Raw genomic sequence first — 27932 nt, forward strand, 5'->3', positions numbered from 1 at the left:
TATGCTTGTAAATGGAAGGTGTTCTCTGACTGGTGTTCTAGCCGTGATCCATTACACTGCTCAGTGGGATGTATTTTGGATTTTCTGCAACATCTTTTGGAACTTAAGCATTCTACATCCACACTAAAGGTGCATGTGGCGGCTTTAGCAGCTCACCGATCAGAGTTTAGTGACTCTTAACTTGGGTCTGACCAGCTGATTTTTTCTTTCTTGAAAGGAGCTAATCATCTGTGTCCTCCACGGGACAGGCGCAGTCCGACATGGGACTTGGGTATGTTTCTCAATTCCTTGTGTCACCCCCCCATTTGATCCAATGTTAGAGTCTGACATGAAATTGCTGTCATTTAAGACATGTGTTATCAGCGAGTTCCCCCTGTTTGAGCTGGAGAAGTGGATTCAGTAGTTACATTGTGGTCCAATCCGGCATTTCTACCCAAGATTTTGTCTCCTCTGTTTAATAAACCAGCCTATTGTGTTGGCTGCACTGGCAGCAGATCAAGCTGACATACGGTTGGAGCTATGTCCATTTAGGTCTTTGAAGGCTTACATTGATAGCAGCCTGGCGTAAGACTGATCAATTTTTTGTCTGTTTTAGTGATACACGCAGAGATGCTACACTTTCTAAACAGAGACTGGCGCACTGGGTGACGCAGGTCATGGGGCAGTGTGCGCTCTCATCTGTTCACTGTCATTCTTCACATGCTTTGGCAACATCATCATTTGAACATCAGCGTTCAGAGGAGTATCGCTTTCTAGGTATTCGTCTTCCACTAGTGCTTTCAGCACTGCCTCTGGCAGTCTGGAGCGAAAGGAACTAGAACGCTGTTTACGAATTCCTAGTGTATTCTTATTTTGTTTGCTACTATTTTGTGAACATAAAAATGATCTTCCTAAACTTGGGGAATATAGTGAATACAAACTTACAATATTCCAGGTGGGCTCAGCATAATCCGCTCCAAGAACTGACACATAACTCGCAAAGCCTTCGTTGAGCCACAGGTCGTTCCACCATCTCATGGTCACAAGGTTCCCAAACCACTAAATTAATTTATTGTCATTAGTTAAATTGATTAGATAATTAAAGCTGTTTAAAAAGACCACTATTAGAAACATACCACATAGTCCACATACCATGTGTGCAAGTTCATGTGCGATTACAGTGATCACCCATTCTTTATCTTTATCGGAGGACACTTTAGGGTCGTAGAAAAGAGATTGTTCTCTGTATGTGATCAGACCCCAGTTTTCCATTGCTCCAGCAGCGAAATTAGGCAGTGCAATTTGATCTAGGGATGAGAAAGTAATAGTCTGACTGGTTTTCCCCCCCAATGGCCCCTAAGTGTTTTTGTATGTAACAGATTGAGAAATGAAGTTTGGAAAGAACTTGCTTGTTTAAACTCTCACCTGATTTGGCTAGAGGGTATGTGATGTTGTAATAGTTTTCAAAATACTTCAAAATAGGGAATGTCACATTAAGGGCGTAATCTCCCTGTCCGTTCTCAATGGCTTCTCTACGTCCCCAGATTCTGATCTAAAAAAAAAAGTTTTTATGCATTTGGTGGAAAAATACATGAATACATTTAATACCCATTTTTATTTTGTTGTCTGCATTTAAAAGATATGTATAAAAGGAAAGAAGAGAGCAAGAGAGTTGGAATATCTACCAAAACATTGGCCTCTGGTGGGGATCGTATGTTGATAAATTCACTGACGACGAAGGCCAACAGATATGTTGACATTTTTTCAGTTGGCTCAAATCTGGTCAGTAAAACCTCTTGATTATCTATAGTGATGCTTTCAGTGCCTAGAAACGTGAGAATATGAGTGAAGAATTAAAATGTCTACAGATAAATCCATGCAATACCATTCAAAGGTTGGGGGTTAATTAGATTTTAGTGTGTTTTTAAAGAAGTCTCTTATGCTCACCTGTCAGGCTACATTTATTTGATCAAAAATACAGTAAAAAGAGTGCAATTGTGAAAAACAATATTACAATTTAAAATAAGTGTTTTAAATATCACGTGTCACATGATCCTTTAGAAATCATTCTATATCCGATTTTGTGCTCAAGAAACATTTCTTATTATTATCAGTGTTGAAAACAGTTAAAACAACTATTAATATTTTGTGGAAACCTTGATAGAAAAAGACCTTGATGCAGCATCTATTTTAAATAGATTTTTTTGTAATATTAAAAATGTCTTTTCTGTCACTTTTGATCAATTTAATGCATCCTTGCTGAATCAAATTAATACTTTTTAAATCTTACTAACCCCAAGCAGTTATAGGAAGAAGAAAAAAACATTTTAAATAATGGTTCGTAATGTTAAATGTAAAACTCTTCAGTGCTTATATAACACTGTTGATGGGGAAAAATAATTATTAAAGAGCAGGTTATTAACCACACCCAACAATCAAGGCAACCATTATGCAACTTTAGAAAAACTTCAGTCGATTTGACATAATTGGAAATGTCTAAACTTCTGAAGTGTATCATGTTGGCAATGTGTCTTCAACTTCAAAAGATTTGTGAACTCAGAATCTCATTGAATCTGTGTCTCATTGAAGTATCAAGAAGCATATGCTTAATGTCATAAATGATAGGATTTTCATAATTTGTATGATATTTTTTTTCAGAAAGGTATTTCAGTTGTGAAAATTGAGTATAGTAGCATATGTAAATGGACTCTATAATGTCGAGCTTTGTTTAAAAAAAGCAATATTGTCAGTATTGTCTAATATTTTAGTATTATTAATAGAAAATACTATCTTGCCCTCAATACCTATTACATTTGTCACTGATGTGTGCACTAACCCAGCTCCATGCCGTTAGCAAGGGCCACAGTTCCAGGAGGGTGTAGGAGAGTCAGGTGAAACACGGCCTTCATTGACGGTTCATCAAAGCAGGGGAAAGTTTTCCGGGCGCAAGTGGGCTCCATTTGAGTTGTGGCAACAACTCTACCAAAATGAAAGTTATATAAGTTAAGTTTGTAAGAGCTGTGTGATTTAGCTATAGTCTTCACAAATGTCTTGTTCAATAATATGAGGGAATTAATTGGGAAACATTTAGCAATTCAATTCAACTATGAAAATATACAGCAGTGACTTGTGGTGTGAGATTTCTAGAGCTATATTTTAAACATGTTTAAAATGTAAACATTAATGACTGTTTTCACAGGCAGGGCTTATATTAAGCCAGGATTAGACTTTAGTCAAATTAGGACATTTAAAGGGGGGGTGAAATGCTATTTCATGCATACTGAGTTTTTTACACTGGTAAAGTTGGATTCCCATGCTAAACATGGACAAAGTTTCAAAAACTAAGTTGTACGTTTGAAGGAGTATTTTTGTTCCAAAAATACTCCTTCCGGTTTGTCACAAGTTTCGGAAAGTTTTTTTCGAGTATGGCTCTGTCTTACGTAAGATAGAGCGGAATTTCCTTATATGGGTCCTAAGGGCACTTTTCCGGTAAGATCGCGGGCGCGCGCGCACTCCTAGACCAGAGCAAGAGAGTGAAAGCAGTTCGCCATCAAAGCGCCCTGCCCGGCTTTTGGGAAGTCAGTGTCACCAAAGAAGTGTGTTTTTGGTTGCCAGGGCAAGACAACCCTGCACAGATTCCCAAAGAACCCAGCGTTAAGGAACCCGTGGATGGAGTTTTCCGGAGCATAAACGGAGTTGTGTAAGACTGTTGTTCCCTGCATTTCGACGATGATTGTTTTATAAACAAAGCCCAGATCGACGGATTTGCAGATCGTCTAATGCTTAAGGATCGAGCAGTCACAATGATAAAGGTTCGCGGTCGTGCGTTGGAACGGTGAGTAAAACTGTTGAACAAATGTCTCTGTGTGTTGTTAGCTAGGCGGGTAAGCACAGCTAAGCTTCGCCCACACGGCCCGCCCCCAGCCGCTCGTTTTTTTTTCGGAAAGACTCGGTACAGTCTATCTTTCAATTAAAAATATAATAAAACAAAAGACTTTTTGGAGATATGAAGGATGCAATATTACTCTATAGGTACTCAAGATTAACAGGAGATTGAGTGAAAATGAGCATTTCACCCCCCCCTTTAAGTAACTTTATAAATGTGCCTTTGAAAATAAACAATGACACATGACATATTTTAAGATCTGTCAGTACAAGTCTCTCTCAGATAAAACAGCTTAAACATGCATTTTAGTCTGAGACTAGGATAAAGCCTTGTCTGTGAAACCGGGGGTAAATATTTGTTCCCCTTTTTTAAAATTAGCTATAATTCTGTCATGACCTGATAGTAATTGAGATATATATATATATATATATATACAGAAATGGTGATCTGTTACAGGACCTAAAATACCTACCTTATACATAAATATACTAAATTAAAAAGGTTGAATAAAAATAATTGTCAACTACCTACTTAAATACATATTAAAAATAAAATGTTTTGTTAGAAATCATTTTATACTTATGAAAGAATTATTATATCTTTTTTATGAGAATTAGTGTAAGTGATTACCTTGATGGCGATTACATAAGCGGTTAAAATACAAACGTTTCAAAATCTCTTCTTTCTTACCAAAGTAATTTCAGCAGTAATTATAGCATGTCTTACTTTTTCACACCATTTTCTACGTATTCGCTTCTGTAAAATCCTCCGAGGTCATCTGATAGCTCTCCGCGGAATTCTGTGAAGAGCCAATAGGATTTTCCAACTTGTAGTTTTTCTTTCAGATGAATCACCATAAACTGTGTTTCTGTTTTCAACCAGGTTTTCAGTATGGCCGGAGCGCTTGTCCCTCCCAAACCCATCAATTTCGCATGGTGCATCTCCGACGTCAAGGTGAAGTTCAGTTTATTGGAATGCATAATGATCAGGTTGGTCTCCTTCACGCACTTGAATGCCACTCCAGATTTCCCAGTGAAAATGTACATCCCATGCTTGTCCGTCACCAACCGAGGCCAAAGCGTCACATTGTAGTACTCAGGACTAAGGCTGTCAGGCAGTCTGTACTTGTCCCAGGGTTCTGAGTTGTTGGAGGTTTCTGAGGTGCTGTAGGGTTTTGTTGTCATCTCCACATCAGTCTCGTCTATGCTATTTAACTCGTTTTTCCGTTTCTCTTGAGCGTAGAGCACTGATAAAGAAAGGATGGTGAGCACGGCCCCAACGGTCAGCCCAAGTAGCAGTAACTTACTGATGTAGCCTTTCCCCATGACTGCTGAGTTAGAATGAAGTCTCAGGAGATGTTGTGAGGAAAGATACAAGAGTTAATGATGGGGCCAGGACACGATCAAGTCTATCTGGACAGTGTGTGTGTGTGTGTGTGTGTGTGTGTGTGTGTGTGTGTGTGTGTGTGTGTGTGTGAGTGTGTTATTAAATAGTGCTGACTGATGAATCATGCTGCTGTTGCTATATACCACTTCTGTGAAAAATAGTTACACAAGCTCTAAATGCTAGCATATGTTGCAAACAATGACAAATATATCTTTGTTGTTTGCATTTGACTTGACTTTGCATGCAACTTTTGTTTGCCAAGTGGGTTGCAAGGCTTATTAAGGGATCGCTTCAGGGTTATTACATTACTGTTGAAATCGCTTTAAGCCTGTTCCAAGTTAATATTTCAAACATTACGAGCAGCCTCGTGGCTTTCATTTCACTTGTGTTCATGATCGTGGATGACATGAAAATGATCCAGCGGAGGTCAACAAGCGTGTATGCTTTATTATAAGGTTACATGTTAATATGTCATTATGACAAGTTATAAGTCCATACAGAAAAGAGGAATGCACACTAAAAATATACAGACCCAGTCACACAGCTTGAAAAAATTATGATCTCAAGAAGTTTCCACACCTTGATTATTTATTCATGAGGGGAAAAAACAGATGTATAAGTATCATGTGACAAAAGATGTCTTAAACATTTTTTGTACAACGTCTACCGCAACCATTCAAAAGCTGGGGTTAGTAAGATATATTTTTTTTAATGTTTTTGAAATAAGTCTCTTATGCCTATCAAGACTGCATTTATTTGGTCAGAAATACAGTAAAATGTAATGTATTCCTGTGATGCAAAGCAGAATTTTCAGCATAATTAATTCAGTATTCAGTGTCACATGATCCTTCAGAAATCATTATAATATGCTGATTTGATGTTCAATAAACATTTCATATTATGATTCTTTTTTTCAGGATACTTTAATGAACAGGGAGTTCAAACAAACCACTTATGTTAAGCTTTTTCAATACTGATTGATCTATTGTCAGTGTATTTTGTATAGTCTTTTATGTAACTTTATCCTCATTTGCATCAGAGTGATGTTATGTAGTGGTTAAATATCTGAGCTGGTAACTAAATCCGGAGCGCTCCATGAACTATCACTTTGTTCTTGAGCAAGACATTTCTCAGAAGGGCTGTCCTGATATAGCTATAGTAAATGCTCCTGAAAACATTCTGCCAAAATGCTGTTAACATCTGTCTATTTTCAGGATGATGAATTCATGCGAGGCTGGAACCGCAAAACACACGCACGCACGCGGTTGGTTTTCATGTTTTATGGGGACTTTCCATTGACAATGCTTTTTATACTGTATAAACTATATTCTTTTTTTTTTTTCTTTTTTTTTTGTATAGCCTATTGTTTTTTTGTTGATTCTTGCCTTTTATTGTGACAGGACAGTATAGAGTTGACAGGAATCGAGGTGGGAGAGAGGCGGGGGACCGGGAAAGGTCCTCGAGCCGGAACTCGAACTCGGGCCGCACGAGCGAGCGCAACGGCGCTAGATGTAGTCTACACAATTAGTCTATACAGTTAGCATGATGTTAGCTCTTAACTGCTGGATCATGCTAGTTTTTCAAACTTGTGGGTCTGGGGTGATTTGTGCCAAAGGGCCTGGGTCAAGTTGTGCCAGATCCAGACCACCTAGACCTACATACTCACAGGGGATAATCTTGAGAAGTGAGGAGATGGGCATGCCTCATCATTGTTTGACTTAGGCCTGCCTGCTATTTGTTTAATTTAGCTAACACTGATTTCAGTTTTGAGTTTGCACTATGTTATTAAAGAGAAGTTTTATTCCGTTTTTAAGTGGCCTATGTCACAATAGGATGTTTAGAAATTAGCCTAGTCACTTTATTCTTATATGTTACATAACTGACAGACAGCGCTATGGCAACAGGCATCTATTGCCAAAGCCTTTTTGCCTGAAATTATTCACAAATATCATATATTGTGTTGCTATGGTGCTCTAAATGGTTGCTAGGGCGTAGCTTGATAGCTTCACAATGATCCTGAGAGACTGATTGGTCGTCTGAGTAAAATGAGCCCGCCCCCTTGTCTCTATGACACTGTGATCCAGAGTTATGTTCAATACAAAATCCCTATGCAATTGACCATAGTAGGAAAAACGCATGCTATGGTATTCCAGGGTGACAATATCTAAATAAACCTTAAATTAGTAATTATGTATTGAATTTATCTTGCTTTCATATAGCTTTACGGTTCATAACATTAAAATGTTCTGTTTTACTTCAGAAATCACTGGCACAATTTACCCCCAATGTATTCCCCCAAAGGCACAACTTCCCCCGCACCAGGGGCAAGTTGTGCCATGAGACCACTTTTTTCCCAAGAGCTATATTTCTGAAACAATTTATTTCAGATCCAAAGTTATTGTTCTCAGGGATGCACCACATCCTGAAATATATGTACATCCTTAAGTTGAAGGCATTACTGCCATGGCCTCACTTTAAAGTCACTTTGAGTAAAAACTGGCACAACTCACCCCACTTTCCCCGAAACTGTATTCTGTCCTCTAACCTTAAACATACCAATCACAGGAAACTTTCTGCATTTTTACATTTTCAAAAAACATAATTTAATGCGATGTATTTGCGGTTTTCCACAAGGACTAGGATTTCAGATATGCCATCTTTGTCCTCATAACGTAGGGTTTACATGAACAACACACACACAAAGAAATTTGATAAAATCTTATATTAACAGATATAGTTCACAGATTTTTTTTTTTTATTCTAACATATACACTACTGTTCAGCAGTTGGTAAGATGGTAAGATTTTAGTGAAAGTAAACACTAAAACAGAAGAAACCTTGAGAAATATTAATGCAATTTAAAATAACTTTTTTATTTTAAAAATTGTTTTATTATTTCAAATGTAATTTATCCATGTGATGCAAAGCTGAATTTTTAGCATTATTATACTCAGTGTCACATGATCCTTCAGAAATAATTTGAACCATTGTATAAAGATTTGCTGCTCAAGAAACATGTCTTATTATTGTTATCAATATTGAAAACAGTTGTGCTGCTTCATATTTTTGTGGAAACCTTGATAGATTAGACAACAACAACAAAATCTTACCAACCCCAAACTTTTGAAAGGTAGTATATTTTCATTTTGAGTAAATAACAACTTAAATATCAGCTCTTGCTCACACCAAGCTACCTTATGGCTTCATAAGACTTTTATAATATTTTTATTGGTGCTTTTAATGGACATTTTTGGAACTTGACTGCAGTGATCATTCCCATTCACCTTTATTATACAGAGAGGAACACCCAGGATATTGAAACATGCTCCTTTTACGTTTTACAGATTATCGAAAGTCAAACAGATTTGGCCGACAAGAGGGTGAGTAAAGGATGACAGAATGATCATTTCTGAATTTTAGTGCATCCAGTTGAAATAACTCAAGTAATACTTGAACTGACTCAGATCTCATGGCATGTATAGATGTGAAGTTTACTCTGATTCTGAGGTGAACCACTGCAGCACCGGTTCCTTGTTTTCTGCCAGCCACTTAATCTTGGCTGTTGTCTTCTCGATGGCCTGCTGCAGTGCTTGAGTTCCCGAGCCGAATCCGATCTCAGCGTTGTCCTTTTTGAACTGTTTCAACTGAACAAAGACAGCAAGGATTTAACACTTACGTCAGGTCAGTTATCATCACCGTTTGATAATCCTCTCACAGTGCATGGAATAGACCATGTGGTTCTGAGGTCAAAGTTCACATACCTGACTGAGTTCAAATGGTGTGGAGAATCTACTGGTAATGTCACCAATTAATCTGGAGAACGTGAATGATCCAGTGCCGTACCTGTTGAGTAAAACCAACATGTATACTTTCACATATTTTTTTCTTTTGCTCGATCTGTGTGTAAGTGAGTGTGTTTGTGTGTTATGGTGTTTATTGCCACACTTACACTTTGAAGAAATAGAGATAGTTTGCTCGGAAAAAGTCCCATGCCAAAGGCTGGCCAATAATATTACTGTTAATGTACCCAATGGTGGAAGCGGCATCCTGCTTGCGTATCTTTTCTGGATTCATGGTATATTGCAGGTACCTCAATAAAACATGAAACAATTTACACATTATACTTTGCATTTCCAACAGTATTACCATGTGTATACACAAACTGTCCTTGTGTTCAAAAATACATTTAAAAAAATGCAATTCATATGCAGGCACTGACCTGAGCACCATTTCTGTAATGAACATACATTGATTTTTGAATTAAAGTTCATTTTGATATTTGTTTTGTTGGGCTTAACCTTCTGGTGCTCTTTGACCGAAAAATGTTACATTTAGTTTTTTGTTTTCTCTCAAATTTTTTACATTATCAGAATGGCAGGAAACTTGGTAAAGGCTTTTGGCACTTGCTCTGTAAACACACACACACACACACACAAATCATGAGCATGATTCGGAAAGTTTAAAAAAGTTAAAAAAATGTTTCTGGAAAAAACAAATAGTCGAACTTTGCTCCTCGCAGTCAAAAATGGGAACAGATTTCATCTAGTGGAATCTTTTGGTGCTGCGCCCAAACAAAATTGGAAGCTCTTTTTTTTTTTTTTTTTTTTTTTTTTTAATCAAGCTTAAATTTGGAACACAACTTGTTTAGATTTATGGCTTTGTTTTTCCTCACAGTTTTAGAGTTTTGCAAAATATACATCATATATATATAAAAAAATAAGTATTTTTGTGCATTTTTCATAACAATAAACGTAAAATTCTATAACTTTAAGTTGACTTTTTTTTTCACTTCAGCAATAATCTGCCAAGTGTCGTCTTTAAAAAGAGACCAACTAAAGTCTGTGCTCTAAAGCATTCAGAATTTATGACAGTTTAGGTTGGAAATCCAGAGAGTTAAATAAGTAAAAAAAAGTCTGGGTGCTTTAATTGTTCTGAGAGTCACTTAGAAAGTGCAATTAAAAGGCTAAAATTGCTCCATAATCTTTTGATGTAACACCTTAAAAAAGCATACTGCATAATAAGCATATGAATATTCAGCAATATTAATATGTGAAAAATGTTTGACTGCTAAATCAGTCATTGTTGTGTAAACACATTTTGTTGTAATCTTATAAGAAAAATAGAAATGATGTACAGTATAGTGATATAAAAATAGGATTATCAAAACATTTGTCCTGAAAAGTCACCATAAAATGTACTGAATGTTGCAGTGTTCAATGTATTTGTCATTCAGAAATTTCTAAGAACTTTGGATAAGCATTTTTTATCATTTTCTTTTTTTTCCTTTTCATCATTTCCTTTTTTTCCCCTTTTTCTCAGATAAACATTACACTTCAATCAGATGTACATCAGATACTTTACATCGAATATCTTCATATCAAAAACATACACACACAGCACACAAATATATGCCCATATATACACAATACAGTCGTGTTTTCATCATTTCAGGCATCCTTATTTGTCTTTGAGCCTTGTGCTTTCCCATAGCTACCTGTTCAGTAACCAGGGCACTTTGGTGCAGGCCAGAGCCGATCTCAGTTTGACAGCTTCAGCTGCAACGGTGGCCTTCTGGAACATCTGCCAGCCAAAGTTCCATTCTTCTGCACCGCCCGCAGCGATGGCGTCACAGTACACCGTGGACCTCAGGTTAGGATGAATCCTGAAAGGTATGAGAAAAAGAACGACCATCTGACCAATTCCAGGGTGGGAATTATGAGGTGTGTGCCCCCCATCGGTCCTCTCTATTTAAGGCTTGTTGTCCCTGCTAGTTCCCTGTTAATGATAAGCTAAAGCCCTCCGGCATGTTGACGTGATTGGTTACAAGGTAGTTTGTGACGTAAGAAACACCAGCGATTTCAAACCGCGTTTTTGAGACTGTCTTTGGTTCACTGCCGTTTTAAAGAGAAAATACTCAGCAATGGTGTTGACTTATGAATTGGTTGTCTTAAAGCATAGGTAATTAATATGATTAGCCTTTTGATTGTCTATGTTATCAAACAGCTAATAATGTGTTGCTAATGTTACACAAACCATGTTCCCGTTCGCCATCTCAGTCTGTCTTCTAACAATCATCAGAAACGCTTTGAACAAATCAGAATGTCAGTGGAGAAAGGCATGTAGTTCACCATAACATTATAGACCATACACCCGTTATATTGCTAAATCTACCCAATTTTCCATATAAACAGAAAAATATACCTGGATAACCTGGCTTCTCTTGAGACTCCCCTGCTTTACAGCATAGTAAATGATGGCACGCTAACGTGATTGGTTACAAGGTACAACCACGTTTTTGAGACTGTCTTTGGTTCACTGCAGTTTTAAAGAGAAAATACTCAGCAATGGTGTTGACTTATGAATTTGCACATGGTTTGTCTTAAAGCTTATTAAAAACACCAAAAAAACATCTGTTTGTTTAACAGCATAGGAACAGCTGTTCTTTCTTTTAATATGTTGCATGTTCATAAATAAATGTATTGCATGTTCAGCTGTGGCTGGCAACTTTAAAAAAAAAAATGCTGGCAGGGACAATATTAGAGGAGTTAATATTTTACTAAAAATTATTGTATTCTCTATTTATTGTCTAACTTTAATCAAGATGTAGGCTAATAATTTGCTTTAACTCTGAAATGACTTTCCTTTACAGATGAGGTGACGAATCCCTCTTTCCAACCCGTCCCCTCATATAATAAAATGACGATCAAACAAGCACTAGAAACTTGTAAAACACACACACACATATGATGCACCATTCTGAAGAACTGGCAAAGTAGATCATCATTTCTATATTGCTCCACATAGGAAATTGCTCAACTTGAGCAATGTGGTTTGCAATGAGCAACTTGAGCAGTGCGGTTTGCACTCACGCATTGACATGATGATTCTGCATCCATCTTTTGAACCAGCTCTTGGTTAGTTCTCTGCATCCCTCCACGCCGGTACTGCAGGCTAGTGAGAGAGCAATGATCTGTGTAAACCTGAGAATAAAAAATGGCACATTATTAAACATAACTTAATATTATTCTAATAGGGTCTGGGAAGTGTGTGACATAAAAGATTTATTCTTACTGATCAGTGTGGCCAGAGGGAACTGTTGTCCAGTTTGAGCTGATAGTGCCAAAATGTTCAAACAGAGGTTTGACTTGTTTCTTGAGATAAGCCTGAAAGAAATACATACAGCAGTTCATGTAATCTATCTGTTTTACTTTGATTATAAAGACGAGGTAACCAACCTGCAAGGCACCGTAAACTTCACTGCGGCCGAACAACTGGAAAAAATAGTTCAGACTCCGAAGCGCTGCCTCCCATGGAATGTATTCCCGCTCATGAATGAGATATTTAGTTGTCCTCAAAGCGAGTGTTATGTTTATAATTGATGCTCTGTAAAAAAAAAAAAAAAACATGACAGTTTTACAAGGAATACAAGACAAATGTCTTGTCCCTTTTGTCTCAAAATGTATTGTGCCCCTCTCTGATAAATGTAAATAATAATTATTATTATTATAAATATTATACTAAATAACTACGATGGCCCAGTAGTGCACAACACAACGAAATTAAGCCACAACACAACGGAAATGCTTCCGACCACTAGAGGGCTCTCGGAGCGCGGTAAAGTAAGTTTTACCTTGCCATTGTTTTATAGAGTCGGCAGTCTTAATTTATCAATACCACAATTCGTTTTTACAATATGCAGCCATTGTATATCGACATCAAATATTCTTCAAAATCATCTACATGAATTATAGCTGTGTATTTATACTGGAGAATTCTTTGACGCGCTACCACAGCACATACCTAAGAGAACGTCTGGAAATTCCAAGTGGTTAAAACGTATAATTTATAATATAATTTGATAAATAAAAATACAAACCAATTGGTGAATTGCAGAATTACAGGAAGGTATTGGCACAATTTGACCTGTAATAAGTCAGTCTGGTCACTAGGAACCTACCACAAGCATTGGGATATGAAAAAAGTAGGCCTAATCAAGGGGGTAATGTTTCAGAAAAAACTGAAGCTTCTCCGGGCGCCGCTTAGCAGACCATCACCTGCTGTTAGCATTCCATTGACTCCCATTCATTTTGGCGTCACTTTGACAGCGAATAACTTTACATCTGAGGCGTTTAAAGACTCCATTTGTCCATTATTTATTTCCATAGAAACACGAAAATGTATAAAAAGGCTCCATTACCTTGTATCTTACTTTATGGCCCCGTAGAAGCAGTTTTTGTAAAAATAGGCTAACGGATAACCACACAACACTCTGTCGCACATTAGAGAGATTACTGTATGGACAGGAGGAGAAGCTTGCGTGCAATCGGGGGGACGTGGAGGCAAAATGACAAAATAATTAATCAGAATACTTAGCAAAAGTTTCTCCTGCTCCTAGCTCATGGACACCTCCTACTCACACTCTCCGTCTCTGCAAGTTTCGGAAGGGAATGATTCAGATTTCTCTTGGCACAGCTACTAGAAGACAGACGGGTTGCTCACGTGACATCTACGTCATCAAGCTCAGTTTGAGTGTGCAGTACGCTCAGCCATCAGGAAGTGAGTGCTTCTAATTGACTTAACTTTTCTCCGTTGAATCCAATGGGGTCGCTGTGTCCATTTCTTTTACTGTCTATGTTATGTGCGCAGCAGTTCGCCACGAGTCTTCAAACTACAGGAGCAGCAGATAACGTTAAGCGATTATGGAAAAGTTACATTTATCCTACCATGCTGCTGTAAAAGTTGCGGCATCATGTGAGTTATGCTTAACTATAATAAATGTATAACTCAATGTCAGCCTTCTGAGATTTACAATGTCATTCGTTTTTATCCAAGTGTTATTAGCTTGGGGAAATACATCTAGTGAAATGTAATTTTTTTTTTCCGCCGCTAGGGGTCGCTAACCTCTACAATAACAAAGGCGTAGATTGATGTGTAGATCAAGTAGATTGGAACCAGTTATTTTATTTTATAAAGTTTTAAATATTAATATTTTTCTAACACAAACTCATCGTTTTGCGTCAGAAGGCATTTACTGACCCACAGGAGCCGTTTGGAGTTCGTTTACGATGGATGGATGCACATGTTTTAACTTAAATCTGTTGGTTGCAATCCACTGCATTATGAAACTTGGAAGAGCCGGGATATTTTTTTTATAATAACTCCATTGTATTCGTCTGAAAGAAGGAAGTCATATAACGTTACACCTTGGATGGCTTGAGGGTGAGTAAATCATGGGCTAATTTTCATTTGAAAGTGAACTAGGCCTAATCATTTAAAGCACTTCATCCCCGATAATATATTTTTGAATTTAATTTGATTAATTTCCATTACTTTAATAGGACGGAAAATAAATAAATAAAGTAATCCAAGATCGTGGGCACCCTGAAACACACTACCATTCAAAAGATTAGGGTTTGTGCAATGTTTTAATATATTTTTGAAAGAAGTCTCTTATGCTCAGCATTTATTTGAAATAGATTTTTTTTTGTAATATTATAAATGTCTTTACTGTCACTTTTGGTTAATTTAATGCATCCTTGCTGAATAAAAGTATTAATTTCTGCAAGAAAAAAAAAAACATACTGACCCCAAACTTTTGAACAGTAGTGTACATGGAATGTGAAACTGAATTTACATGCATCTCATGTAACACTCACCTTGCAAGATTAAATGCGTCATCCAGAATCTGAGCTCTGTTCACCACAGGAATCAGCTATGTAAAGGAAAGATATAAATGATAGTTTTATGTCTTTTTGGCATTTTCGTGACTGTTCTTTCTTATCATTTTCATGCAGGACCTGGTGATTTGACTCCAGTTGGCTGAGGAGTCGCTCCCAGTTGCCAAGGTCGTAGTTCACTCTGAAGTATCCTGACACATGGAGGTTGGCCAGCACCCATTCGCTTTTGCTGACTTTCATGGGTTTGTGAATAGCTTAGAGCAGATAAAATAAGGTCAATTTCATGTAGTATCTTCAAGCAAGGAGAAAGCATTTCATTTGACAGTAAATTGCCATTTTAATTGACAGGAGTATGACCTGTCATACTGTAGCTAGTAATAATTGTTTAATTGTTTAATGAATGTTTAGGGGGCCGTAATGCTTTTATTCAGCATGGACGCATTACATTTATCAAAAGTGACAATAAAGACATTTACAATGTTACAAAAGATTTCTATTTCAAATAAATTCTGTTCTATTGAGGTTTCTGTTCATCAAAGTATCCTGAAAAAATGTATCACTGTTTCCTAAAAAACATTAAGCAGCACAATTGTTTTCAACATTGATAATAATGCTAAATGTTTCTTGAGCGTCAAATCAGCATAATAGAATGATTTATGATGGATCATGTGACACCGAAGACTGGAGTAATGATGCTGAAAATTCATCTTAGCATTATGGGAATAAATTACATTTTAAATATTATTAAAATAAAAATACATGTTATTTCAATTCCAATTATATTTCACAATATTACTGTCTTTCAAAAACATCATTCTTTAAAAAAAAAACCTTTTGAACAGTAGTGTATTTGCAAATTAAAATGAGCCAAACAATATTTCAGAATTATAAACTTGAATTAATTAGAAAAAGCTCCTTGCTCAAATGGAACCTTTTCACAGACTGATGACTGATGAAAAAAAAAAATGTGTGTAAACTTGTACACACTATACTTATATACTATAAGTATATAAACACTATACTTTTTTTATTATATTACCTTTGCATCAAATGGCAAAAAAATAGTTAACGCTGCTGTGAGGGTGTTTCTAATACAGCGGTTATTTTTTTCTTTTTTGAAAGTTGTGAAAACACTATTGTGGAGTTTTTCTTTTGCTATTTGTGCAAATGGGAACACAAAAAAATATATTTAATGTAGTCTCTCTTTCACCGCTATAGAATTTTACCCAACTATGATGAGAAACCCGGACATATGAAAAGGGTCAATTACTGTAAATAGTGCAAAATATTTGAACTAAACTAAAAATGACATAGAAAAACTATTACTTTTATAAGCAATCAGGTGAAAGTCTGACAACCCAGAGCAGCCTTTGACAACCATTCAGAACATTCTGGCAACTACAGAGCAACATGTTAACAATTGCTCAGAGTACCTTAGCAACACCCTGGCAACCACCCAAAACATCCTGGCATTGTGATTGCAAGTTTTGCACAGGGAACACTTTTTAAAAATGTCTTCAGTAAAAGTAAAAAATGTATGCATGCACTCAAGGCTTTCTTTCGAGCCAAAATAGTCTTGTAAGCTTCACTCCCTTTTCTTCCCAAAATATATTCATGCATGTCCAGCCCCTGTAGAATAAGGAGTAACATTTGACTCTTTGCCTAATACAGATTGGCCCTTGCTGTGGAGTGCAGAAACCCGTAACAACAAGAACCTAGTGATCTGCATCTAAGACCTGTTGCAAGACTTAGATAAAGTGTATAAGTAGATAAAGGTACATTGACTTTAGAAGGTTTAATGTACCTGATTTCTGTAGAAGCCACAGCTGATCCTGCACCTGGTCTCTTTTCATCCATTTGATGGGCACAAACCATTCATAACTGAGGTTTAACACAGCAGTTAGACTTATAGGAAGGGTTTTCAAATGATCTAGAAATAAGATATTGCAATGAAGATGCTTGACAACATACTTAAATTCAGATTTCCTATCCACCACTGCATCTTTTTCCAGGAGAAAGTGCTTTTGGCTGATGTTCCCAGTTCGAGTGTCAATGGTGACTACTGGGAAACCCATCTGTAGTATCCAGCGGTTCATGATCTCGTGAACACTATACGGTAGTTTCACCCCTGGAGTTTGGTCCACTGCCTGGTTGAGACGTGAAAACGAGCATAACGTTGAATTCCAGCATGTCTCACAGTGTTTTTTTACACCACATATAAATCTCAAACAGTTTAATATCCCACCTTTTGGAGATGATCCCAGAGGTCGGAATAGACCGAGCTTCCGAAAGCAAACTGGTTCAGATAGTTCTGTGGGAGAGGAACAACACAATCTTTTCACTGGTTGTGAAGTACGGAGTAAAAGTTGCATGAACTCTTCAACTTGTTCAAAAACTTGAGGCTACAGTAAGACTTACACTGAGTCCCTTGGCAAACACAGGCTCTGTCAGGAATTCTGAGAGCATTTTAAGCACTGCAGCTCCCTGTAATGACAAACATATGTAATGCCTTTATCTCTGACTGGACTGAAACTACCCTGACTGCTTTATGACTATACAGTATTTGTAGCCCCTCAAGGAATGGTGCTTTTTGGTGGTCTTCTGGAATTACACATTTTCAGTGCTGAAGCTGAAACCCAACATGGATCATCCAACATTAGAGGCAAAAATGTTTTCATTGTAATCAATGCTAATGTTACGGGTGGTTGCCAGGACGTTGCTAGGTTGCCGTTAAGGTGTTCTGAATAAACATTAGCACATGTTCTGAGTGTCATTGTGGTTAGATGGTTCTGAATGGTTGTTAGTCCATTGATATCCAGTTGCTAGTGTGTTTTTTATGGTTGCTAGGGTATTGTGGGTAGTTGCTACAGTATTCTGGGTGTTTTTCTTTTCTTAGTGGTTGCTAGGGCATCACTAAATTTCTAGGTCTCATTATAATGTGGTTTTTCAAAGTTGTAATCAGTACTGGATGCAAAACAGTACTCGATGTAAAACAGATGTCCAGTTGCTAGGGTGTTTTTGATGGTTGATAGGGTGTTGTGGGCGGTTGCTTCAGAATTCTGTGTGTTCTTAGTGTTTTTCTTTTCTTGGTGGTTGCTAGGGCACCACTAAATTTCTAGGTCTTATTACAGTGCGGTTTTTCAAAGTTGTAATCAGTAATGGATGTAAAACAGATGTCCAGTTGCTAGGTTTTTTTTTATGGTTGCGAGGGTGTTGTGGGCGGTTGCTATGTTATTCTGAGTGTTCTTAGTGTTTTTCAGCTCTTGTTGGTTACTAGGGCGTCACTAAATTTCTAGGTCTCATGATAATGCAGTTTTTCAAAGTTGTAATCAGTATTTGATGTAAAACTGCTACAATGTTGCGGGTGGTTGCCAGGGTGTTGCTAGGGGATCGTTAAGGTGCTCTGAGTAATTATTAGCACATTGAAATCCTGTTTCTACTGTGTTCTGAATGGCCTTTATCCTATTTTATATCCAGTTTCTAGTTCTTGGGGGTCACAAGGGTTTATGGATGGTTGCCAGGGTGTTGCTAGATGGTTGTTAAGATGTTCTGAGTAGTACTTAGTGTGTCACTATCTGGTTGCTGTGTTACACCATCTTGTGCTGGGATATGCTGAATGGTTGGGGTTTTCATTATGGTTGCCAGGGCGTTGTAATGTGATAAGATGTTATTTGTGTCGCTGTCTGGTAGCTAGGAGATTGTGGCTGGTTGCCATGGTATTCTGAATGTTCTTAGCATTTATTCAGTCCAGTTGCTAAGGTGTTCTATTGGATGCTAGGTATTGCTAAGTTTCTAGGTCTTACTGTATGATAATGCAGTAGATTTCTTTTACCTTGCTGTAGGATATGGTGCCGAACATTTCACTAATTTCTGATGGAGTGTTGACCTCTTCCTCCTTTCGGGAGAGAGGGTGAGAGGAAGTCAAGCTATCCACAGCAAACGCTCTTTGCAGGTCGTACAGAATGATCTGGTCTTTCTGGTGAGGGACAGAGTTTATCATCAATTAAGTGTTACAAGGTGTGTCTCTTTTAAACATTTCGCTGCACTGCAACATGCAACTCTGCATCATGCTCTCTCAAAGGTGAAGTGTGTCATTTCTGCACCACTAATTGCTATAAACGAAAGTGCAAAAATAATAATAAAGATTTCCAGTTACCTTTCTTACCAAGAACAATTTATTTATTTATTTTAGACTCTAGCATCCCTGCGACTACATAGGACAAGTGTTTTGGACTATGGATGGATGGGTGGATTCCATCATCCACCTATCCATTCATCCATCATCCATCCATCCATCCATCAATCCATCCATCATTCGTCCGTCCGTCCGTCCGTCCATCCATCCATCCATCCATCCATCCATCCATCCATCCATCATCCACCATCCATTAATCCATCATCCACCATCCATTAATCCATCATCCATCCAACCATCATCCATTCATTCATCCATCCATCAATCCATCATCCATCCATCCATCCATCATCCACCATCCATTAATCCATCATCCACCATCCATTAATCCATCATCCATCCAACCATCATCCATTCATTCACCCATCCATCAATCCATCATCCATCCATCCATCCATTCATCCATCAATCCATCCATCATTCGTCCGTCCGTCCGTCCGTCCGTCCGTCCATCCATCCATTCATCAATCCATCATCCATCCAACCATCATCCATTCATTCATCCATCAATCCATCATCCATCCATCATCCATCCATGTCCATCCATACATTCATCCGTCCGTCCATCCATACATTCATCCATCCATCCATCCATCCAGTCACAAGGCTAGCTTAATGAATTCATTAAATACAGGCTCTTTTTCAGGTTTAGCAAGACTTTTTGTCCCTCTCCAACAGCAGGAACTAACTGAACCATGCTAACCAGTCAAACTTTGACCCCAAACAGACACCAATGTTTTGAAAGCACCATAGAGCCACAGTGTTTACACTCCTCAGGAAATCAGCCTAAAAAAATCTTTATAATCGGTTCATCTGAATTGGGATAGAGAAAGTACACTTCACCTTTAAATACAGGCAAGTTTTTCTGCATTAAGTTCCTTGATAATTATTTAATAATATGAGCATATGATTATCTAGTGGACATCTTAAAAGCACCTCAAAGAAAGGGACTATTTCACAAATCCTTTGAATGATGTTCTTACAATGTTCCAGGTAGGCTCAGCATGATCAGCGCCCAGATACTCCACGTATGAAGCGAACCCCTCGTTCAGCCAGAGATCATTCCACCATTTCAGCGTCACAAGGTTTCCAAACCACTGGAAGACATAAATCACATGGCAAACTGTGTGAAGCAAAAAGTACTCCAAGTCCCCTTTACTGGGCCTAGACGTACCATGTGAGCCAGTTCGTGAGAAACCACAGTCGCAATCCTCTGCTTGTTGCCATTGGCAGACGTCTTCGGGTCGTATAGAAGCGCAGTCTCTCTGTAAGTGACAAGACCCCAGTTTTCCATGGCTCCCGATTCGAAGTCAGGCAGCGCAATCTGATCTAAGAAAAGAGGAGGATAAATTTGCATTCTGCTGTACTTTGAAGGTTTTCTAAATGAAGTTGGTCGTACCTGACTTAGAAAGCGGATAGCTAGTGTTGTAATATTTCTCAAAGAACTCTAGTATTGGCTGAGTGATACGGAGCGCATAATCTCCTTGCCCGTCTTCAATGGCTTTTCTCCGTGCCCATATTCTTACCTGTGACAATACAAACAAACATAATTTACCTTCATGTCTGTAAAAAACTCTCTCTCACAGAGTTTAGATTAATAAATTGGCATGGAGGTACTACCAAAACACCCTTGTCATCTTCAGCACTGATGTAGGTTAAATCACTGACGAGGAATGCAACAAGGTATGTTGACATCCTCTTTGTGGGTTCAAATATCGTCCTGGTAACGGCCGTTCCATCAATTTTGACATTTTCTGTCTCTAAGATGAAAAAATAAGAAACCACAGTTTATAAAAAATATTTTTAAAAGTATTGTGAGTAAAATTAAATATATACCTTGCATTTACTTTATGAATTTGGCAGATGCTTTTGTTTAAAACCAATTACTTTGCTTTTAAAGAGATAGTCCACCCAAAAAATTCAAATTCTGTAATGTCCTCGTCCTCATATCCTTCCAAACCTGTATGGCTTTCTTTGTTTTGTGGAACATAAAGGGATATTTAAAAAAATGTTGGTAACAGTTTCAGTTCCCACTGACTTACATTATATGGACAAAAATATAATCAATGGGATACAAAACAGTTTGGTTACCAACATTCTTCAAAATATACTTTTTTTTGTGTCCAGCAAAAGAAAGAAATGCGTACAGGTTTGAAACAACATGAGGATGAGTAAATAATGACAGAATTTTCATTTGTCTGTTTAAGGTATATAATTTATCAGTTCATGCATTCCCTGGGATTCAAACCTGTGACTTTAGCATATATAGTGGCATGCTGTACTGTTTGAGCTATACAAATTCCTTTAATTATGCCAATTAGTTAATCAAATGCCAGTTAATTAATCATGTAAATTTATAACAAAATTACCCATAAAAAAAAAACAATTGCAGTTTTTCTCAATTGCTAAAACACTAAAACCCATTGGCTGAACAAAGTTCTCAGTTGCCTGAACTCATTTAGCTAATTGTGCAGTCTGTTGTCAATACCTTAAACCATTTTACATAGTAAAACACAATTTGCAGACTTTTCAGCAAAATGGAGGAGGGCAAGAAAGAGGAAGAGGAGGAGGAGGAGGGCAAGAAAGAGGAAGAGGGCAAGAAAGGGGAAGAGGAAGAAAAGGGCAAGAAAGAGGAGGAGGAGGGCAAGGAAGAGGAAGAAAAGGGCAAGAAAGAGGAAGAGGAGGACGAAGAGGAAGACAAAGAGTGGAAATATCTGATGAAATTCGGCAACAGTCATAGACCATGTTCTTATCCATGTACTGACAATGAGGGAAGCAGGACTTAGAGTGCAACCCAATTTTAGCCGATTTTCTTTGTCCACCATAGTAAGGACATTCAGAGAAGAGAACAGATACAGTATACTACTGTATTTTTGTAATTGCAAATTTACTGTACTACACTATATGCAGCTGTTTCAATAGACGTTTGTAAAGTTCATCACTGTATGTATAGTACTGCATGAATATTTTTGTAGAATTGCAAGGCTGCCACATGCAGGTGGAAGGACAGCTATATTCACTCAGGAGCAAGAGGCCATTATAGTGGGCATGGTCCTAATGTAATACAAATACGAGCGAGTTATACAAGACAACACACACTTCCAGGGAAACAGGATCGTAACAGGATGCGAAAGAAAGAAGTATACAGAGTACCATTCAGAAACATTTACTATAATCCAGATTGTCTACAGTACTAACACATACTTGTAATGTGAATGATATTACTTTCCAGTACATACAATGTATGTGAATCAGAAGTGCAAATAGTAGGCCTAATTGTACTCTACAGTATAGCACTGTCTCTGTACGACTTACAAAATTCTAAATACAGTATATTGTATTTCTACACAGACTTGGATATTTGACTTGGAATCCTTGGACAGACCCCATGAGTTCATCTTTGTCGATGAAGCAGGCTTCAATCTAACAAAGAGGAGAAGGAGAGGCCGAAACATGATTGGACAGCAGGCCATTGTTGAAGTCCCTGGTCAACGAGGTGGCAATGTCACAATCTGTGCTGCTATCAGCAACCGTGGTGTTCTACATCACCATGTTACACTCGGGCCATGTAACACCAAGCACCTCTAAGATTTATTGCCAATCTAAGAGATATTTTATTCGAGCAGCAGGGTCAAGAGCTAAATGAGAATCCCATTCCCACCTATGTGATAGTGTGGGGCAATGTCAGTTTCCACCAAGCTGCTCAGGTAAGGGAATGGGTTAACATTAATGGGCAGTTTATGAACTTGTTCCACCCTCCATACTCGCCTGAATCCTATTGAGGAGTTTTTCTCCTCTTGGAGACGGAAAGTAAATGATAGACAACCCTACACCAGAGTAAATCTGCTGCAAGCCGTGGATTTAGCCTGTGGTAAGATAGGTGAGGAATCATGTCAGGGCTGGATACGGCACACAAGAGGCTTCTCCCGTTGCCTCAGGAGGGACAATATTGCTTGTGATGTCGACAAAGTGCTCTGGCCTGACCCAGCCCAAAGACAAGAAGAAGCATCACTTGTTTACTCCTTTGATTTGTGTCCCTTTTAGTATTGTATACTGTAATACAGTGCATTGTAGGCTGTAGACGGTACAATGAACAAATTATATGGCCCTGAACATTGCGCTTTCCATTTGTTAACAGTACTGGCTGCTCAATAGATTTTGACTGGTTGCAGGTTCATATCAACAAAGAACAAGAATTACAGTATCACAGAGATATTAAGGACAAGTTTGTGAGATGCAGGGTACAATTCTGTAAAAATAGGGGTACAAGGACGAGGAAGAACAAAAAAAATTGCAAAGAGCAAAGCAGAGTAGTAATTTCTGATCAAGTTTGAGCTACTATGATAGAACATGTTTTCATTCATCAAAAGACAATGACAGAAAAATATGAAATTTGTTTTGAGATTAAAAATGCACTTCTCCCTGAGAACTATTATGTTTTGAATTATATGTTTTCTATTTTTTTGGCGTATTGTTTACTGACTGCTTGATAGCGTATATCATTTTGATCACTTTGTTTATGATTTGAGAGCAGCGTTTGATTTTGAACACTGGTAAAACTGTTTTGAGGCGAACGTTTCATTTTGCGAGAGGAGTCAGAGGTTTTGTAAAAATGCTTGAAGATGAGGTTTTGTGTTTAATGTTTTCAGAAAATGGAGCAAGGTTTCAGAAATTGAGTTTTAGCAATTGAGAAAAACTGTAAGTGGTTTTAGAAGTCAATATCTTGTTAATTTTATTTCCACACTTTTAAATCAACGCATTCTCATCCTAGGGCGTCATATACTGACGCTTTTGACATTTCGTCGACATCGAACGCACATGGCACCCTTTAGCGTCAATATGACACGCACAGAGCTTTGTTCGGTTATGGGTAGGTTTAGGTCTGGGGTATGGTTAGGGTTAGACCGCTAGGAGGCGCATTCTGGCCCATTTCTATCTGCGTCTCATATTGACGCTAAAGGGTGCCATGTGCGTTCGATGTAGACGAAATGTCAAAAGCGTCAGTATATGACGCCTTGGGATGAGAACGGGCTGTTTAAATATAAGTCTGTCACCACAGTCTGACTGCAGCAATATATTTTGCATTTGAAAAACATTTTTAACTGGGATATATTAGAAAATCTTGACAGGATTTAACTAATTGGACACAGAAACATTGTTTTGATGTGAAATTGGCCCTGCAAGCAAAACATGATTTGAGGCAAAAGTTTGCTTATGTTCAGATAGTCAAGATTAGGTTTGAAGCTGATGGCAGTTAAGGGAATAACTTCAAGGAAAACAAACAGAGCTGAAGTGAATGCCAACATCAGGAGGACAGATGTTGCCGAATGACACATAACCAGCAGACTACCATGACTCTGAAAGTGCAAAGTTTGCATGTCGTGTGTGGTTTTTTAAGGAATTAGTCATTTCCTTCATGTTGTTATATAAAGACTATATGAAGTCTTTTTAAAGGGATAGTCCATCCAAAAATGAAAATTCTTTCATTAATTGCTCACTCTCATGTCATTCCAAACCTGTAAGACTTTTGTTCATCTTCGGAACACAAATAATGATATTTTTAATTAAATCTGAGAGCTTTTTGTTCCTCCATTGACAGCTATGCAACTACAACATTCAAGCCCCAGAAAGGCAGTAAAGACATCATTAAAGTAATCCATGTGACTCCAGTGGTTTAACTTAAATTTTATGAAGCAATATGAGTTAAAAAACATAATTTACCACTTGTTTTACAAAATATTAATGTCTCCAACGCACATTCACGAGAGCACCACGACACATGCATGATTGTAGGTTTTTGATATTGTTGATCATTTATTTTGATAATTTTTAAAGTTGTTATTTTTTTTATAATATATATATATATTTTTCTTTAAAGTAGAACTGGAAGGTGACAGAATAATTGAATTTTAAAATGCCCAGTGGACCTTATAAAAAATAATAAAATCTTGCTGCAGGATTAGCCTTAGTTGAATTAGGCCATTTAATAGCTTTTATAAATGTGCCTTAGAAAAAAGACTTTACTGGTGTGCATCTTGAGATGAAAACAATGGCACTGATGTATTTTAAGATATGTCAGTGCATGTTGCTTTCAGTTCAGACAGCTCAAACATGCATTTTGGTCTGGGACTAAATGAATAGTTTGTGAAACCGGCCATCAGTCTTTCGGTGAGCACAAATGAGATTAGTGAAAGCGATGGATTGATTGTCTTACTAATTTCCTGGCTGTTGGACAGTGCTGTAGTTCCCAGGTCATGGAGAAGAGTGATGTGAAACACAGCTTTCATGCCAGGTTCATCGAAACACGGGAAAGCTTTTCTTGCGTAAGTGGCCTGCATCTGAGTGATGGCAATGATTCTGGAAAACATGAGAAAAGTGTTTGATCACAACACTATAAAGTCAACTAGTTTTGAACAAATGGCAACGGTTTGAGTTGTGCTTTACTTATCAATAGATTAGATTAATGTTCGAATAGATTCATTCATTCATTTAGGTTCGATTACTTTTTGTTTGTCAGTAAGATGTCATATTTCTAAATTTAAATGATCTATAATGTCTGTAACGAACAACATCAAGGAAAATACTTTCAGTAGTTTAAGTAACAGTTAAAAATGTCTTGATTTGCATTACATACAAAACTATCAAACCAAGTGACTTTTAAAATATTGCACAAGCACACTTTTGAAAAACATTTCAGAAAAATATGTTTTCGACAGTAATGTGTACTGTTCAAAATACAAATATTTCAACAAAAGTATTTTCGTCATTTTATGATTGCTGAACATAACCGGAAATACATGTGGTGATTCTGCTAGAACTGAAACATTTTGAGTCTCGGTCACGGTTACGGAGAAATGTGCCACATCATCTGTTTTGCAACCAGGTGCCACTTGGTTTGATAGGTTGTGTGTAATGCAATAACATTCAGACATATTCAGCTGCTTTAGTGTCCGTATACTTTTTGGGGAAATTGTATTGTCACAAAGATGTACAAAATCTCACTTTTTTTCACCATCTTCCATGTATTCGCTCCTGTAGAAACCTTTCAGATCATCAGCAAGCTCTCCTCTGAACTCTGTATAGAGCCAGTAGGACTTCCCAGGCTTCAGTTTTCCCTCCAGTTGAATCACCAAGAACTGTGTTTCGGTCTGAAACCAGGTGGTCTTTATTGCCGGAGCTGTTACGCCGCTCAGACCCGTGAGTTTTGCATGGTGCCCCTTGAACAGGGTTAAGTTCAGTTTGTTGGAGTGAATCAGTATCAGGTCTGTCGTCTTCACACAAGTAAACATCACTCCCGAGTTCCCAGTGAAAATATACGTCCCATTGGCGTTCATCACCAAACGAGGCCAAAGAGTCACGTTGTAGTACTGTGGAGACAGAGTATCGGGCAGTCTGTATTTGTCCCAGGGTTCGTTCGAAGTCTTGGGGGTGGGAGGTACTGGTGATGTAGTTGATTCGGTGAATTTTGCTGCGTTTTTGGACTTTTCTCGATTATAAACGACTGATAATGCAATGATGGTCACCAAGGCTATTGCAGCCAGTACCATGGCTGCGGTGGCCATATGTTTGCTGATGTAATATCCTTTCCCCATTGTTCACTGCGGTTTGAGATGAGAAAATGGTGCTGTCGCCTATGTGCGTTTTTCTTCTTTGTTGTGTTGTTGAGATGATGCTAGCATGACATTGCTTTTAACAAAAACAAATAGATGGTTTCCATCTTCGGTGATATAAATACCTAGAAGAAGCAATGTTTCATTAAAGATTCAAGCAAAATAATTGTAATAAAGGAATAGTTCATCCAAATATGTAGTTTCAAATGGAAAGACTTTCTTTCTAGAACACAAAAGATGTTAGGCAGAATATTCACGCTTATTTTTTCCAAACAATGAAAGTGAGTTGGGCTCCGTCACATTCTATTTTTGGTTCTGTTTAATTTTCATGGGCTTTTAGTTTGTTTCATTTGTTCCAATGTTCCCGCTTGTCCTTGGCTGTCATGGTTATTCATTGTTTGATTGATTTCTTACACCTGTTTCTTTGTTAGGGGTTGTTTACATGACACCATTTTCAACTAAAAACTGAAAACTTTTTATCCGTCTGGCCATTCAATTACATGACAACAGCATTTTGGCGGGCCTGAAAACACAAGCTTTTGAAAATGGGTTTCAAAGTGCAAGTTTTTGCCATTATCGTCTGTGTGTACACCACAAAAATATATAAACTACTTTTTTCACGGACAGACGCCAACGTTGTCAAACGATCCCGTGTTCATTGTTAGTTCTAGTATTTTTTTATGTGCTCTTGTCATTTTTATTAGTCATCGTTTTCTTTTTTATATACTGTTTATTTCCACAGTATATAGCTTTAATTTATTGTTTTAGTAATTTACGTACTTTAACTTATTAATTTCCTTTAGTTGCCAAGTCATCACTTTTAAGTTTTTCTTGTAATATTTATATTTGAATTTATTTCAGCTTTATTGCAGTTACTGACTAACTATTTTTATTAGTTTTAGTTTTAGCAAACAATAACAACACTTGTAGTCTAACATTCAAATATGACACACGCAACCAGTTTATTTTACTCACACAGCTAATGAATGTTTTGCAAGTATTGAATTATAATGCACAAGTCATATCGACATCTTTTTTAGTACTTTTTTTCAAATTTTTGGAGCTCAAAAGCAAGAGTCTCTATTCACTTTCATTGTATGGAAATGAACAGCTTGGACAAACTAAAATAAAAAATAAAATATCAACTCAAATGAACTCAGTCATACGAGTTAAACATAAATGTGGCATTGAGCAATTTG

General features: G+C 37.5%; 1 protein-coding gene across 1 annotated transcript in view; it reads right to left on the bottom strand.

Annotated features, from left to right (window-relative positions):
* The window catches only part of LOC308705128 (uncharacterized protein), a 38614-nt gene that overhangs the window by 8930 nt on the left and 1752 nt on the right, over positions 1-27932 (bottom strand). Inside the window, exons 2-27 of the mRNA XM_081389993.1 lie at positions 26126-26858; positions 25338-25480; positions 20744-20883; positions 20523-20649; positions 20298-20452; positions 20107-20220; positions 18761-18904; positions 17347-17412; positions 17174-17239; positions 16900-17075; positions 16733-16809; positions 15049-15182; positions 14908-14963; positions 12487-12634; positions 12323-12414; positions 12121-12231; positions 10746-10913; positions 9201-9341; positions 9013-9094; positions 8747-8895; positions 4592-5245; positions 2816-2958; positions 1665-1804; positions 1405-1531; positions 1132-1286; positions 925-1038 (exon numbers count right to left, since the gene is read on the bottom strand). Of these exons, the coding sequence (XP_081246119.1) occupies positions 925-1038; positions 1132-1286; positions 1405-1531; positions 1665-1804; positions 2816-2958; positions 4592-5245; positions 8747-8895; positions 9013-9094; positions 9201-9341; positions 10746-10913; positions 12121-12231; positions 12323-12414; positions 12487-12634; positions 14908-14963; positions 15049-15182; positions 16733-16809; positions 16900-17075; positions 17174-17239; positions 17347-17412; positions 18761-18904; positions 20107-20220; positions 20298-20452; positions 20523-20649; positions 20744-20883; positions 25338-25480; positions 26126-26715 (4212 nt within the window). The 5' untranslated portion in view covers positions 26716-26858. The remainder of the gene's footprint in view (positions 1-924; positions 1039-1131; positions 1287-1404; positions 1532-1664; positions 1805-2815; positions 2959-4591; positions 5246-8746; positions 8896-9012; positions 9095-9200; positions 9342-10745; positions 10914-12120; positions 12232-12322; positions 12415-12486; positions 12635-14907; positions 14964-15048; positions 15183-16732; positions 16810-16899; positions 17076-17173; positions 17240-17346; positions 17413-18760; positions 18905-20106; positions 20221-20297; positions 20453-20522; positions 20650-20743; positions 20884-25337; positions 25481-26125; positions 26859-27932) is intronic.

Source organism: Scardinius erythrophthalmus (assembly GCF_964197995.2).
Source record: "Scardinius erythrophthalmus genome assembly, chromosome: 2".
NCBI lineage: Eukaryota > Metazoa > Chordata > Actinopteri > Cypriniformes > Leuciscidae > Scardinius > Scardinius erythrophthalmus.